The 17,020-nt window shown below is 40.9% G+C and overlaps 1 protein-coding gene across 2 annotated transcripts in view; it reads right to left on the bottom strand.

Moving 5' to 3' along the window:
• The window catches only part of MED14 (mediator complex subunit 14), a 1,766,813-nt gene that overhangs the window by 181,402 nt on the left and 1,568,391 nt on the right, over nt 1–17,020 (bottom strand). For both annotated transcript variants that reach the window (XM_069636537.1, XM_069636538.1), the window contains one exon: nt 759–941. In XM_069636537.1, the coding sequence (XP_069492638.1) occupies nt 759–941 (183 nt within the window). The remainder of the gene's footprint in view (nt 1–758; nt 942–17,020) is intronic.

Below are 17,020 nucleotides of genomic sequence, written 5' to 3'. Positions count from 1 at the left end.
CATGACCACCTTGAAAAAAGGTTATTTGGAACATGGGCCAAAAAATGGTTAAGTTACACTGCAATACATATAGTTATTGTAGAATTGCTGACTGAGATAACAAAACCCTATATTAGCATCGGGCCCAGGTCCCCTCCACCACCAGATACACACCTGCACTGCTGCCCTGGCAACCCCCACACTTGGGGACTGTTTTCTGTATCCCTTCAGTCCCCCACCAGCACTTGACACATGATGTCTGCACTTACCCTTGCACTTGCCACCAGCTGGCCCTACATCTCGCATTGTTTTATTCTATTACCCCATGTACTGCACTGTCCCCACCCCCTCCGCACTTTTCCCCTTCCCCCTTTCCCTGCACTTGCACGATCTAAATGACACTTGGCCTAGTAGGATAGCTGTCTCAGTCTTCCCTCTGTAACCCCTTCCTTGGCGCGTCGCGCTTGAAACACTTGTGTATAGGCGCGTTATAAATGCCATATCATATCATCCCCCAAAAAATAGGTTATTCTCTGAAAAGCAAAAAAGAATTACATTAGTGAAATACAGCTTACATGCAAAGGAGTTTAAGTCACCAAGTGAAATTTAACACTGTAAACAATCACAGATGTTACATAGAGATATATAACATAAGGCCTCAATGGAGATTTACACTAGGACATGCAATGTTTTGGCAAGCTATCAACTGAATTAAACAGCAGCAAGTTAAGTGTGAATCTATCAAACTGGTATTTTGTAGCATTTTCAGCAAGACCTACTTGTTCCAGCCCGTGGGGAATGAGAGACGTCAGGAATGGGCGAATGGAGGGATGTGTTTGCTGGTGACATCCCAGTGATACGAGCAGCTGGCGAGGGGCCTGACACTTGCGGTGACCCTGGCCAGTTCCCGACACGTTGATTCGGTGACATCATTGTGTATGGTGAACTGGGGTCTATCGTGCCTGTATGAGTTGCAAAATAACAATTATAAAGCAATTTACACCTTTAACACAAAAAGCAGCAACACGTTTTTCTAAAACAAGATTTCCATTTTTAACTCCATGAGTTTCGAAAAAATATTTTTCCCACTAATGCAATGACTTTAGAGCAATCATTTTCAGTAAACATTTACACATTTCCAATCAAAGAATGTTGCAGCCTTTTAATTGAAATATCACTTCACAGACTAATTTCCTGTGTTTCATGTTTCGTGCTCACAGTAAAATTTTCAGACAAATGTCAAGTAAAACAACTAAATATTAAATGGGACTGTTTGTTCTTGACTCGCAATACAACCTCAATGTCTGAAGATACGAAGAGAAATTCCTGTGGAAAAGAATCCAAACATCCTCGGCTCAACCAACAGAGAATAAAACAGGCATAATAAAAAACAATGGGCGAGTCACAACAGTGAAACTAATGATTTCAAAATATGCAGTCACACATTATTATGTTTGACGTGTTTAAGGTTGAATTCTTGCCAAAGTTAAGGAGAAAGAAAAAGGATTTAGTATACCACTGTATACGATCTTTAGGAATTGAAATCACCATGAATTGCCCATTGTTTTTACATTTTATTTCTACCTCCCCGCACCTCCTAATCAATAGCAACAATACTAAACAGCCCTCTATCGAAATGTTTGTCTAGTTCTCAAAGTGGGAATTCAATGTTAAAGCATTAGCCAGTTTTCCATCCAAAAGAAATCATAAAAATACTACCTAGACTTTTTATGCAGTATAATACTAACATCTCATGTTCTTCTCCTGTGTCGCTGATTTACTTTTATTTGCAGATAACTTTCAGGCAACCCCCAGATGTTCATTTTGAATCTCTGATTGATTTGGATCAGGCAGTATTCATAGAACAGGGTTGCCCTCAGATGTATGTTTGACTGCAATTGATGGTTTTGAAATAAGAAGTAGCAATGGAGTGATCAAAACCTAAACGTCTGAACAGAGGGGGAGTGGGCAAGCGGCAACGGAGATGGCCGCATAGTCCGGGTGCTCATGGGGCTGAAGAGACAGTAACATGCTAAACTAATTTATTTTGCATTCTAATTACTTTTACTGGCAATAATTAGAAGAACTTGGCAACATGCAATCCTCTATCTCTTTGCTGGATCCCTGCTCCTTTTCCATTCAGGAAGAGATTAAAGACTTCAAATGTGAAATTAAGTCATTTTCTGGCAGACTCGAGGAGACGGAGGAAAGAATCGGTCAAGTGGAGGACAGAGTGGACGGTCTCAAAAACATGCAAGGAAGACTCGCACACTTGAAATCTGAAGCCACTGAATTAGAGGACAGAAATCAAAGAGACAATCTTTGTTTCTATGGATTCCCCGAAAATAATTGAAGGAAATTACCCCATCGGCTTTCTCACCAATTGGAGCCCCTCAACCTTAGGGATTACCTCATCTCCCTCATTGGAATTACAACCTGCCCACAGAACCAGACCCCGGTTCTCCAACAAAAACTCTACAACTAGACACTTCATTGCATGCTTCCTTCAGCATCAGCAAGCACAACAAGTCCTACTTGCCACCAGGAAAAGCTCTCCCATCCTCTTCCAGAACAGAATTTTTATCTCCCCAGACTTCTCCAGAATCACACAGGCGAAAAGGAAAAGATTTCTGGACATGAGACCTCTCTTGAAATCGTTTAAGATCAGGTATGGTCTGTTAGACCCTACTTGGATGTTAATTACCATCCCAGACGGCCCCACTAAAGAGTTTACTGACCCAAATGATCCTCAGAACTTTCTTCAAGCCATGCAAATGACTGATCAATACTACCTCCCAAACCCAATACTGACCACTCACAAATTGGATCCTCTTCTTCACTCGCCAACTTTCAGCATACCCAAGAATCAAGTTCACCCCCAAACGCAGCAGGTCAACCTCCGCTATACCACTTGAGGCTTCTTCCACATCAACTCATCTCAGGGAAAAGTCGAGATCTCCCATTAAATCAACAGATCCCTCTCTTGCCACTTTGCAAACTTGATTGTTTAAAATGGGACTCTTATACTTCACAGTCGCATCTACCAACATATGAATTATCATCTTAATTCCTTTAGCCCAACGACTTTTTAATCATCATCGTTTATCAATATATTCAGGCTTTTTGACCTCTCTTCTAGCTCCTTACTTCTTCTGGTCTATACTTACTCCGTCTCTGTACTCTGATTTCCCCCATGGTTCTGATACTCTAATACATTTTTTCATTAGCCAATTTCGCCTTTAACCATATGTCTTTACTTGCTCTCATATATCCTTACTCATCCAACTTTTTCATACTTAATTGTTCTCTCCTCTATTGTCGTCTCCCCCTCCTTTTGTGTTATTACTGGTATTTTAATGTTAATGTTGTTATTGATACTCTTTATTCCATACATGCCTTAAAGTAATTAATTTTTAATGAATCACAATGCATGAAAATGTGCTTTGCCATGCTTTATATCCTACTTCCGCAATCACTCCTTTTATGTATACAAATGTCTCTTAAATTCATAACATGGTTGTTAAAGGTTTGGGCCATCCTATTAAACGGAGTAAAGTATTATCCCAACTTGTTAAACAAAAACCTGATATCATTTGCCTCCAGGAAACCCATTTAAGTTCTGACATAGAAAATATCAAGATTAGAACCCCTTGGATTGGTCATACACTGTACTCGAATGCACTAGATAAGAAGGGTGGTTTTTTCTATCCTAGTAAATAAACATCTGACTTTTTCTCTAACCAATGAAGATAAAGATTCTGAAGACTGTTGGATCATTGATGCAACTATCAACAACTTATCTGTTACTATTGCTAATGTATATGGTCCTACTGCACCTAACCCCCTTTTTTGGACTAACTTAATTACTAAACTCTCTAAAAAAAAACCTAGATAAACTTATTTTTTGGGGAGATCTGAACCAGATTTTTGACTTTGTCCTTGATCGAAAAATCCACCTCTAATTTTAAAATCCACCTCTAATTTTATTAACTCCAAATCCCGAAACAGCTTCCTCAATTTGTTAAAAAATCTAAATTTTATTGATTCCTGGCGTTTGTCACCCTGATATCAAAGATATGTTTTATTCCCACCCACACCAATCCTTTTCTAGGTTAGACTATATTTTTGTTAACTTTTTTCACCACTCTGGAATTGTTACGATCAATAAACTTTCTCCTAGGTGGAAATTTAACTTGGTCCTACTTAAAGACAAAATATTCATTGAAAAAACAAATTCCTTTACTAAAGAATTCTTTCTCAATAATCGGCCTGAACATACCTCTTAACAACAACTGGGATGCGTTTAAAGGCACCCTCCATGGCTTCATAATACAATTTGTCGCAATCAAAAAACAATCTGAACTCGCCCATAACAATCTCCTGACCTTAATTAAACAACTTGAACAAGCCTATTCCAGATCCTGTAACTGTAAAAGCTCTTATGGCCAAATGCATTGAATTCAACAAAATCTGTACTGATAGACAGAGTGGATCCAACAGAAGTGGCAAAATGTTAGCGCCTTATCTAAAAAAGAAAAAGAAAAATCCCTCATTACTCATGTCCTCTCTTCTAATGGTATCAGATTAACCAAACCAAAAGATATTAGTGACACCTTTCTTGAGTTCTACTCCAATCTATATACCTCCGATTCCTCTATTAACAATTCAGATATTCACCCGCTCTTTGAAATTAATACAAAAATTAATCCGTCCAGTCCGAATGATTTATCTTCTCTTGATGCTCCCATCTCTCTTACTGAGATTAAGCAAGCCATACTAGACCTCAAACCTAACAAAGCTCCAGGCCCCGATGGTTTCACCTCAGACTTTTATAAAATCGTCATTGACTCTATTGCACCAAAGCATTTTGATTTATATTCCTACTTTGCAGAAATAGGACAAAGCCCTGGTTCTTTTGGTGAGGCTCTTTTAATTCTAGTTCCCAAACCTGACAAAGATCCCTCTTTAGTTAAAAACTATACACCCATTTCTCTCATCAATTCCGACTCAAATATTTTCGCTAAGATCCTCGCAAAACGTCTAGAATCATACCTTCCCAAACTCATACACCCTGATCAATCTGGTTTCATCAAAAATTGTTACACTTCTTCTAACTCGTGACTTCTTTTTAATATACTTTTTCACTCACAAAAATCTCAAGAACATTTAGCCCTACTTGCCCTTGACGCTGACGCTGAAAAAGCATTTGACTGTGTTTCCTGGCCCTTCATGTCCCAGTCCCTATCCTGGCGTGGTCTCCCTCCTCATTTCATAAATCTAATCCAAATTCTTTACTCTTCTCCCACCACCCGTATCCTTTCCATAATTCCCTCACCCCCCTTTTTTTTTATTGAAAGAGGAACTCGTCAAGGATGACCGCTATCTGCCCCTTTATTCAATCTTGCTTTAGAAACTCTTCTTCAAAATATTAGAATAAACACTAACATCAATGGCATATGCGTTAATTGCATTGAAACTAAATTATCTGCTTAAACAAATGACGTCTTACTCGATTTATCTAATCCTGCCTCCTCTATTCAACATTTAAAATCTACTTCATTTACACCATTATTAATATGAATACTAATCTTTTATTTGAAAACATTTAAGAAATGACCTCAAAATTGTCCCCGCTTTCCCTTTCCTGGTGGGGACACCTTGATATGATTAAAATGATGATCAGTCCCATCATCCTTCATTGTTTATCCAAGATTCCCACTGCTATTCACGCCTCTTTTTTCAAAAAACGTGATTCTCTTCTTCTCAAATTTTAATGGAATCATAAAGTACAGCGTAGCACCATCAATAAATTAAGACCCCCCCAAAGCCTCTGGTGGAGTTAATTTCCATAATTTTCAGCTATATCGCAAAGCTTTTGTTCTAAAACAACTCACTATCTTCAAACATTATGAATTTCATCTTGATAGTGCGCCCCCTTGGGTTACTATTGAAGCCAGTTTTGTTGCTCCACTTTCCCCCTCATTTTTTAATGACCACTTCATGGCACAACATTACTTCCTTCCCATCATTACATTTCTTTAAAATGATATGGAATAAACTTCCTTCTAATTCCTTCAATAGAATTAAAACTGATGACCTTTTTCTTTGGTTCAACCAACAAAACTCCACCAACTCCGACCTTACCACAATTTTTAGATGGAATTCAGCTGGCATCAAATTTGTCAAACTATACTATAACTACAAACTAATCCCCTTTACACAGTTATGTTTACAATACCAAGTACCTCCCTCAGATCGTCCATTTCACATTTCCATTATTAAATCTATTACTAAATTCAAGTAAACTTGGTCTCAAAAATTTCTCTCCCCGTTTTTCAGTTTCTTGATTAGCAGTCCCTCAATTAACGCCTCCAAACTATACTTTTCTGAGAGATCCACCTTCCCCTAACTCCCTTAATACTAACACTGTAAGACAATAGGAAATTGACTGGGACTTACAACTCACACCGGACCACTGTACTAAAATATGGACAATTTGTCAATTTCTATTGCCACCAATGTTAGTCAAACCCACTTTTTCATCATACCTTTCTTACTCCACTCCCCATTGCCAAAGCTGTAGATAATGTTCCTAATAACTGCTGGTCTTGTGCTGTACCTAATGTAAACTTCATACATTTAATCTTCAAATATAAACATGTGCATGCTTTTTGGTCTTCGATTTGGTCTCAATTACAAATAATTTTTCTTTTATCAGAACTCCTAACACTTGCCAACCAAATGATTGGGTCATCCAGTTATTAGTAACATTGATTCCCCCTCTTTGTTTAATTTGTTCATAAGTATTGCATTTCAGAATATTTCTTATAATAGGAACAGGTTTGTAGACGAAAACCTGAGAAGTGATGTTACACGTCTAAAAATTACCAAAATGGAGGTTAGCGACCACTGCATAGTAAAGATGTATTTGAAGTCAAACAAAATTGGAGGCCCAACTGTCACTGAAAAAAGTGTCCTTGAAGTGGGCCCAGGTCGTAATCGACTAAGACTAAACGCGAATAAAGTCACTTCACTGCGGAAACTATTAGAAGAAAAACCAGAGATCGAACAAATTGAATATACAATCCTCTTAGAGACCTAACGAGATAAAAATACTCCCAAAACCAAACCGGATTTCTTACAGCCTTATGTATGGGACGCAGAGGTTAACAAAGAAAAACATTTGAATACATTGTTAAGAATGTTTAAGAACCAACTGGATCCGAGCAACCAAAGTAAGATAAAACAACTGAAACAAACCTATAAGAACTGGTTAATTAGCCACAAACACATTATGTTACAAAGAGATGCTGAAAACATGATGAAAGGACTTGCTAACAGAAATACCAGTGACTTTTGGACCTACCTGAATAACATCCCATCTCCTCAAGGCGCCCTTATAAAATCTATGATTCCAGAAGATCTATGGGTAAGGCATTATGCGGGAACCTTCTATAAGAATTTAATGAAGCTGAGAACATCACCATCTACAGAGCACAAGTGGTCAATCGAAATAAAGAAAGAAGACATATACAGGAACATCTTAAAATTAAGTACATCAAGAGCTCCTGGGCCAGGTGGTCTAACAAATCAACAACTAAAACAACATCCAGAATTATGAGCAGAATTTTGCTATTCATTATTTAGAACAATTCTCCAGATGCGAAAGATACCCACATCGTGGCAGAGTGCTATCGTGGTACCGATTTTTAAAAAGGGAGATCGAACAGACCCTAAGAACTATCGGCCCATAGCCCTGCTTGATTTGGTTGGGAAAATCTTTGCCACCCAGCTACAAATCCAACTACTAAAATGGATCCAAGATTGCAAAAGATATGATCCTCGTCAAACAGGATTTGTGAAAGGGGTTGGATGCGGGCTGAACTTGACAATTCTGAACTTCATAAAGATGGAAGCTGTTCGCCAAAATAGAAAGATCTATGTAGCATTTGTTGATCTGTCCAGCGCTTTCGATACCATTGACCGAGAGATGCGCTGGAACAAGTTGAAGAAATGAAAATGCCCGGAAAATTTACTCCATCCTATAAAAGAACTGCATACGGACAGACATTAAATACAGACTAGATTCTGGCGGAACCCTGAGAAAGCCAATTAAAACAAATTAAGGTGTGAAACAAGGCTGCCCGCTTGCAGCCACGTTGTTTGGCCTATTTTTGTCTGACATTGGCGACTGTCTAGAAGCTGTAAACTCTTTTCCACCGAAAATGAATGGGATGATTATAAATTGGATGCTATATGCAGACGATATTGCATTATTGGATCTAACACCGATTGGGCTAACACGAAAGATGGCGGCTTTGGAGGGATACGTGGAAAAAAACAAACTAAAAGTTCGAAATAATAGTCCTTCAAGATCTTACTCGAAACAACAAACGGAACATAAAATGTGCGCCGAAATGGAGATTGAGTAATGATAATTTGAGATGCGTGAAAAAGGCAAAGTACTTAGGTGTGTGGATTAACAGTAACATAAATGAGTCATCTTGGACAGAGAATGCTAAACAAAAATGCAGACAATTAGCATGTCAAGGTGTAATCATGAATAAAAAGTTTGGGAAATTCTCACTGTTACCAGTATTAGCTCACTACAAACAAAAAGCCATAGCAACACTGATCTATGGTGCAGAAAGCGCCTTAGGAGTATCTGCTGCTCTATGGCCGGAACTGGAAAATCAATATTGGAGGCGAGTTCTGCACCTACAAAAAGGAATCTCGAGTGCATGTGTGCGATATGAACTCAATCTGATATCCATGCAGGCCCGAGTGTTATGGAACATGCTATCCATATACCGGAAAATAATCATAGTTGACTGCACTCCTCAGTTTAAGATCTTACAAGATGCGCTGAAGGGTAATCCGGAAACCCTATTGTGTAAATGGGCAAATGGTTGTAGAAACCAGTTAGAGCAATTGGGCACTGATGAAGACACACTGAAAAATAAACCAAACTATGTTAAGAAAAAGCTATGGGAACATGACTGGTACTCGACAGTAGATGATCGAAACCGTCATAAGCTCATGGAGGATGCGGCGATTGAAGCTAAAGACTGGAAGAAAATGCCACAATATCTGATGAGGAAAGTCAATGCAAGACATCAAGCAATTTACATAAAATTTCGACTGAACCTAACACCAGAGTAAGTCAAGCCATAAGAGCTCGGAAAATGACAGTGACACTCAGTTGCCGCTTCTGCAACAAACAGCAAGATACCCTCAAACATCTAACATTGTACTGTGAAACCCTGAAAGACCTGAGATCCTTGCACTTAGGAAACTTAGTTCGACAATACTCCACCTTATGCGGAGAAGACCTATGGCGAAGATCCTATAACCCTTGTGAAAAAGAAATTTTTGGGCTAACAAACTTTTTACAAAATCTTGAAAGTTTGCTAAAGGTCAGATGGAGCTTGTCTCGAAGAAAGATGATGGCGTGTTAAGGAAGCTGAGATGCGAACATGGGATAAAGAGTAATCCCGGAAACCCTGGTATGAAAGAAATTAACCCTCCTAACTGGACTGTGTCTGGGAAAGTTGGAATCATAGGGTGAAAAAGAGGAGGTCATCTGTAGCAAGGCAGTGGCCTTAGTATCCCGAGATTCGGCAGTATTTTGTTACGACTCGGCTTCCTTAACACACTGCAAGAGGGGGATGGGAATTCTTTTCAAAAAGTTTTGTACAAACTAAATGAAAATAATAATAAAAAAATAATTGGAAAAATACAACCAACCTTTCGTATGATGTTTGGTGGAACTCGATTTGCTCTATCCATCGGATAGAAAAATGCCATGCCTCTTCTTTTGAAGTTATGCAGAAGTTTAACAAAAAAAGGAATATTTTTGTTCAGTACCTTAACTCTCCCAATTAAAACTTATTTACTTGTTGAGACTATTACCCATCGCCTTACCTCTTGTTTCCAGTCACGTCCTTATCCCCCCTGTTTTTGTCTCATTCATTATACAATTGCAATAAGATTATTGATCCTGACTTGAACATGTTCTAGATCTATTGTGTATTTGATTTTGCAAGTCTTCAGATTATTTGACGTCAATAATGGTTTACCGGATTCTTGTACAACATCTTGTTCTATTTCAAGCCAATAAAAATGTTTAAACAGAAAAAAAAGAAGTAGCAATGGAGTACCAATGTCATTTATAGGAAGAACTGTTTCCGTTATGAAATGACAGAATCTGAAGATACTACAATATAAGACCCATGTGTGCAGTTCCATGGCCTTGCATTAAAGACAAACCCCTGCAGTGCTTACCCGATTGTGAGTGCAATGCATACCTGTCAAGTCACCCGCTTTTGGCAGGTGACACCCGCCACAGAGTCAGTTCTCTTACCCACCAATCCCTTTGCCCATCCATAGGTTTCAATGGTGCTCTCACCTACAAAAGTAAAAACCTCTTTTCACCCACCTTGGGAAAAGGTTGATCGATATGTCAATGACAGGAAATGGATAGGGTCAGCACACTTATCTCCAGCTGTGCAAAAACAAACACACACACACACACACACGAAAATGCAGACTATCACTTTGTGACCTTGCTACAATTCGGTCTCCACCAAAAAACTATTTTTCTTGTCGTTCCCCTGCACGTTACTGTGCCCCCCCACCCACTCCCAAAACACCTATGTTTTGCTGCAAGCTTTCCTCCCTCACTCTACCCAATTTCACTAAAGCGCTGATATGGTTCAACCTCTGACAACTTCAAATGCAAACATGTTTTTATCTCACCCATCTAGTCCCATGTGTTGTCGAACACCCCAGTATCTCAACCCCGCTCCAACTCCCTATCCAAGCTTGGAGGCAGTTCTTCCCCACGTTACGAGTGTTCACATAATGCAGCTAAGATGCTGAGTTATTGGAGTAGTGAAGGTTATGAAACATATTAAAGCAAGATCAGTCATTTTTAGTTTGGGCATCGCTTGCACACTCTGCATGTCCTTCACTGATCTCCTGTTCAAAACTAGCATTTGCAAAACCAACAGTTTTGGCTTGTGTATAAGTATTCGGCATTTGCCAGGCACTGCTATTTGATGCCCATGTACTCCCACCATTTTGCACCTGCTACCATCGATGGCCAATTAAAACTACTAGGGCTGTGCCTGGCAAGTGCCTTTCCCATGCCTACATAAAAGCTCAAACTGTTGGCATCGCCAATGCTCGTTTAAAAAATGTATCTGTGCGCCTCCTACCGCCCAATATCCCTCCTAAATATCGATGCTAAAATCTACACGAGAATCCTCACCGCAAGGCTGGAGTCACATATGCCCGCAATAATCCACAACAACCAAGTGGGCTTCATCTTAGGCAGACAAGGTGCAGATTCCACCCGAAAGACCCTGCACTTAATTCATGAGGCCCAAAAATCGTTGAACACGCCAGCGTTATTTTCAATCGATGCCGAGAAGGCAAATGGCATTTCCTGGAGGCCACGTTAACAAAGATAGGCTTAGGCCCCACACTCTGTCGAGGGATCAAGGCTGTCTATACAGCACCAAGAGCATCGGTAACAGTGAGCTCCAAATTCTCCCGCTGGTTTCCTCTCAGTAGGGGTATGAGACGAGGTTGCCCCCTCTCTGCAATACTCTTCGCGCTGTCCTTGGAGCCTCTTGCCTTAACGCTCCGAGCAGACCCCGCTGTGGAGAGGATTCAGGTAAATGGCAGAGAATATAAACTATCAAACCCAACGTCCTCAATCCCACGAGCGATCTACTTGATAGAAGAATACGGCACACTCTCAGGTTTCAAAATTAACAAAACCAAATCCATTCTTTTTCCACTCCACGATTCATCCCCCGAACAGCAAATAGCTCTCGAACGCCTTGGGCTGATCATCGGAAGTCCAACACTGAGATACTTAGGGATCAATTTAACGCGACACCTCGACAACCTTTACGAAGCAAACTTTCCTCCACTTCTTGAAGCCTTCAAGGCTGATCTTAGGAAATGGAAACCACTGACAATTTCCTGGATGGGACGCCTAAACGCAATCAAAATGATGACCCTCCCACGGTTCCTATACCCTTTTCAGGTCTTGCCCATCACGATCCCCGAACACGTCTTCAGACAAGTCAAGAAGGCCATACTAGAATTCCTGTGGAATGGAAGGAAACCCAGGATCCCCTACGACGTCTTAAAACTACCAAAGGAGCTAGGCGGAGTGGGCCTTGCGGACATAGAACGCTATTATCAAGCCACACAACTCAGAATCCTGATCCCACACTTGCGAGACAGAAAGGACCTCCAATGGGTCCAGCTGGATAACAGCATTCTAGCCACTGTAACTCTCGCAGAATGGTTATGGGTCCCCAGACCGAAACTCACGAGAAGACTGTGCTATCACCCGATATTGGGTACAATGTGGAACATATGGAAGAAAGGGAAAGCGATATCAGGGTCACCACGTGGTCTTCACCTCTGAGCCATCTCTGGTCCCCCGAGATCAGAGAAGAAATCCCAGAACACGCTAGATAAACCTGGTTTGACGCCGGCCTTGAGAGAGTCGGTCAGCTGTGGAGAAAAGGAACATTTATCTCAATTACCGAACTAGAGAAAGCCCTCCAAATTCACCCGATACCAATCTTGTATTTGAGGTTGAAAGGCGTACTATCCAGAAGAGAATGGAAGGCTACCACACAAAGAGGACTGACACCCTCTGAGACGATCCTGGACACGTCCAACACCTCCAAAGGCCTAATAACGCGAATGTACAGGGCCCTAATTCTAAAGACGACACTCCGAGTCTCTGTCTCAAGGTAAGATGGGAAAGAGACTTTGGCAGAGAATTTGACCAGCAGGCTTGGGACAAAATTTGTGGGACGCCATCCAAAATATCAATCGCAGCTCAGTATAAACTACACACCATAAAATTACTCCACAGGTGGCAGTACGACCCACACAGGCTGTCCAAAATGTTCCAAACCTCCAGCCCGAGATGCTGGCGACAATGTGGTATGGACGCCGACTACTGGCAGATGTGTTGGAACTGCCCCAAAGTTTGCATCTATTGGCAAGAAGTCCTGGGATGGATTAAACAGCTGGACGGCATAGAGAGGGAATCATCCCCCCCCTGCTGACTTTTTAGCCTTGAAGAAGAAGACGACGAATTGATTAGGGTAAAAGGACTATTATCCCCCCCTGCTACTCGCAGCAAGGGCGTGCCTGGTTATAAAATGGAAATCTCCACGCCTTCCAGATAAAAAGGACTGGATACAGATTGCCACAAACATTTATACAATGGAGAAAATAACGGCAATACTTCACGACAAGGCCGCACGACAAGAAGAAGCCTGGTGCGACTTCACCGAGCAATACATCACACGCCCAACCACGGATGACTCGACACAGCAAAGAAATTGGCACCCAGCCTACGCCATCAATAGCGGAACACCACATGACTCACTGCCACCCACCCATGCCTGTCGCAGACCCCATTAGAGATTCACGATCCAAGGAAGGCTAAAGATGAACGTCACGCAGCCCACTACGGTTCACCACAGCAATCCCACGAACAAAGAAGACTCATGAGCTGGGAGGAGGGGGGGGCAGGGCCTTAAATGTCCTTTCATTGGAACGACACACGTTAATGTTGTTAAGTATTGTTAAGGTGGACCAGAGCAGTCTTCTGATGTACCTGTTAATGCATAATGTAAACCCACTTGTATGTTCATTTCCAATGTCAAAATCAATAAAATTCAAGTTGAAATAAAAGAAATGTATCTGTGGAAAAGGTATAAAATAAACAAGAAACCAATGGAATGTGTTTAGAAATATAAGCAACTGAGAAAACAAGGGAATCCTGTCGAGGAAAAACAGTGGAGGGTGCCTATATAATCCACACGTTCCGGCTTTCGTCTTGCACGTTGCTGTTCTGACCAATGAATAAGACGCGATTGGGGGCGGTGGTGAGCAGAGCACCTGTACTGATGCCTGAATATTAGATAACTGGACCAGCAGCTGTTTCGTTGGCAAGGATGGCCTTGTAGTGGTGAGATGACAGCAGAGAGCAAACCTTGCAGAACCTACAAAAAGCCACTGCCTTGTCATGAAAAAGAGAAAGATGACTATTCCCCATGGCGAGTAGGCCAAGAGAAGACAGACACCATAGATCACGTTGGTGCTGTGACCCGCAAGCTGAACCCTGAGATCTGATCAATCTGAGGCATAGTAGAGGTGGGTGAGCGTCCATAACCTGCGCATTGCGGTTGAGCAAAAACAAAAACAAAATAAAGGCGTGCTAGTAGAGGCAGCCTGAGTGCAGAACGAGAACCTACTCCCCTAGCCGGAGGGCTAACGACAACCAGCAGTGGGTAGTGACGCATGGCTACTGAGAATGCGCCAGTTCGCCCAACAATCTTGAAGACAACCATATTATAAACCCAACAGTGCCAGACAGGAGGCTCAGGCTCCCCAGATCACTGGAGTGGAGCCATGCGGCTGACGCATGGAAGCCAGAAGGCGGGGAAGAGTATTAATCTCACTCATTGGTGGTTATGCAAGCTTTCACAGGACTCGGCCACTACCACTTAAATTTGTGCAGAAGGGATGGGGGGCTGGCAAAGTCTTTTACGGGGTAAAAGCAATTCTGCCTCATACTGGGTCAAGCTGCAGAAAATACAGCACTGAGAAAGGTGCCATTGAAAACCATCTGTTACCACTCCATTAACACAGTGACTCCTGCTCCCTCTACAAGGCCATCTGAGAAGCTTAATGTGACCTCCATTTGATGACCCTTTTTGCGGATCGCTGCTGATCTCACTGATCGAGTATACCTCCAACGACTTTGGGGCCATTCAGAAACATAAGCAAGCGGCTGCACAATACAACCTGTACTCTGCTTATATTGGACCCAATGACAAAGTGAGATCTTAGGCCTTCAGCATACATCAGGAAGAGGGCTTGCCTAGAACACGTTTTTACTAACCCACCATTGTGGGGGAATTCACCCAATAAATAAGGGGATCATGAAGCAGCTCAGAGAAATACATTCCCTATCTGAGGGAGCCACATTCTAAGCATTCCTGAGGCATGGAAAAACAAAAAAGTTGGCTGAGCAAACTGCTTACACAATGAGTCCCAGGTGCCAAAGACAATAACACCAGGGGGCATCAACAATGAACAACAAAGCCAACAGTTCTACAGGATGCCTACACACAGTACAGGATGTGCCATCAAGTATGGCTACACCAACAGAGGACATTGGACACAGATTCTTGGATAAACTCTAGGTATCCATTAGGATATCAATACGTCCGCTCGGGTCTCAGGCAAGAAATGACAGTAACAGGTTCAAGAGCCGATAAGAACAAAAAGGTAATCAAGGAAATTTAAAAGGACGCAGAGTTTACAAATACAAAGCTACTTAAGAATTAACAGGCTTGGGATGTAGCACTGCTCGAATTGAGGACTAGGAGAACTGCCATAGAAGGAACATATAGCTAAAAGATCTGGTGGAAGGAACTGAAGGAAGTGACATTGCGCATGGATGTAACAATTCCTTGATCATCATCAAAATACATTTCGGGCAATGCCCTTAAAAACACAGGGTAAAGCAATAAATTATCTGTTAGTTACATACATCAATCAGAACCACTAACAAACATAATTCTCAAATGTATGAAAACAAATGTATGTCTGTTAATGCAATTAAAAAAAATCAATTGCAACAATAATAATAATAAATACATTAGCATAATAAGCAATTCTAAAAAAAAAAACTACAAAATTAATTTGTATTAAGTCAAAAACGTACTCACATGGCAATGTTAAAGAAATGTTCTGAGCTCCAAATAATGAAGATTACCCAAGCTTACAGCACAGGGAGTCTTGATTCCTTTATCCTTTAACCTTTATCCTAAGCATTATCCTTCACTTATTTTATTAGCTACTAGCTAGCAGCCCTTCAAAACTATGAAATGTGTACTAAAAAAAAGCCCATTAAAAACTGAAAACAAAACAAACAAATGAAAAAAGGGGCAGCACTACAATCCCTCATAGTTCCTTTCATCTTGCTAGTCCTGAGTACCCTGCTCCTGTCCAATCAGGGTGCACTCTTCCTCCACAAGTCCTGTCCTGCCCTGCCTGGGCCCCTGCCTCTTTTTGCTGCTCTGTGACAGATACGCACCTCATATGTTTCTCCCACTACTTTACAATATATGAATGTGCTGATGCCTTCTAATTGGCTAGTGAGATGTTACTGAAGTACTCCTATTGATTTCTCCCAAAGAGAGTTGCTATGTGCTTAGTCCCAAAACGTTTGTTAATTGGATTTGTAATTTCCTTTGCGGGTGTGATTTCTCCTTTCAATTTACCACAAAACCTATGCAAGGCTAATTTAAATAGTGATGCACAAATTCTTATGGACAAGTAAATTATATTTACATCGAGGTTTGGAGTAAAATTAGTAGAAGAATAGCATAGCAAAGATGTTCAAGTCTTCTTCAGATAGCTTAGCCTGATGCACAGATAACTATAATCTAATGCTAAAACAACTTTTAAAATCGCATGGTACAGCACAGCGTTTTTATTTATCCAGACAATTAATCAAGGTAAAGCTGGGGTCAGTTAAAGATCATTCACAATTGGTGTTAAATTAGATTCTAAATTAGTCATATATTGTGCAAGCCCGAAGACAGTATTTAGGAATTTCTTTTCCACTTCAGCTTTTGTTGACAGGGCAACCATAGCCCCAACACGGGCGGTATATCTGGCGACATTCTCCACATATTGACTGATCTACTTCTAGAGTGGGCTTAAAAGCGTTGCCAACAAATGTGAATGATAAATGACATATGCCTGCATTTGCTTGTACCGTACGAGAGGCCGTCTTCTCAACTTGAGAGTTTCAGGAGCACTTGGAATTAAATGGGACATCCTAATAATCAAAATTGTCTAGAGTGTGAAGGCATCATGATGTAAGAGACAGACAACAGATTCAAATGTGTACTCAAAAGTTTTATTCATTTATTTAAATGTAGGGATGGAATAAGGCCTAACTTGCCCTATGCTAAGGTGG

This window comes from Ambystoma mexicanum, chromosome 7p, assembly GCF_040938575.1.
Source record: "Ambystoma mexicanum isolate Mex_15411 chromosome 7p, UKY_AmexF1_1, whole genome shotgun sequence".
NCBI classification, from domain to species: Eukaryota; Metazoa; Chordata; class Amphibia; order Caudata; family Ambystomatidae; genus Ambystoma; species Ambystoma mexicanum.
This window is presented reverse-complemented; position numbering and strand designations above follow the sequence as displayed.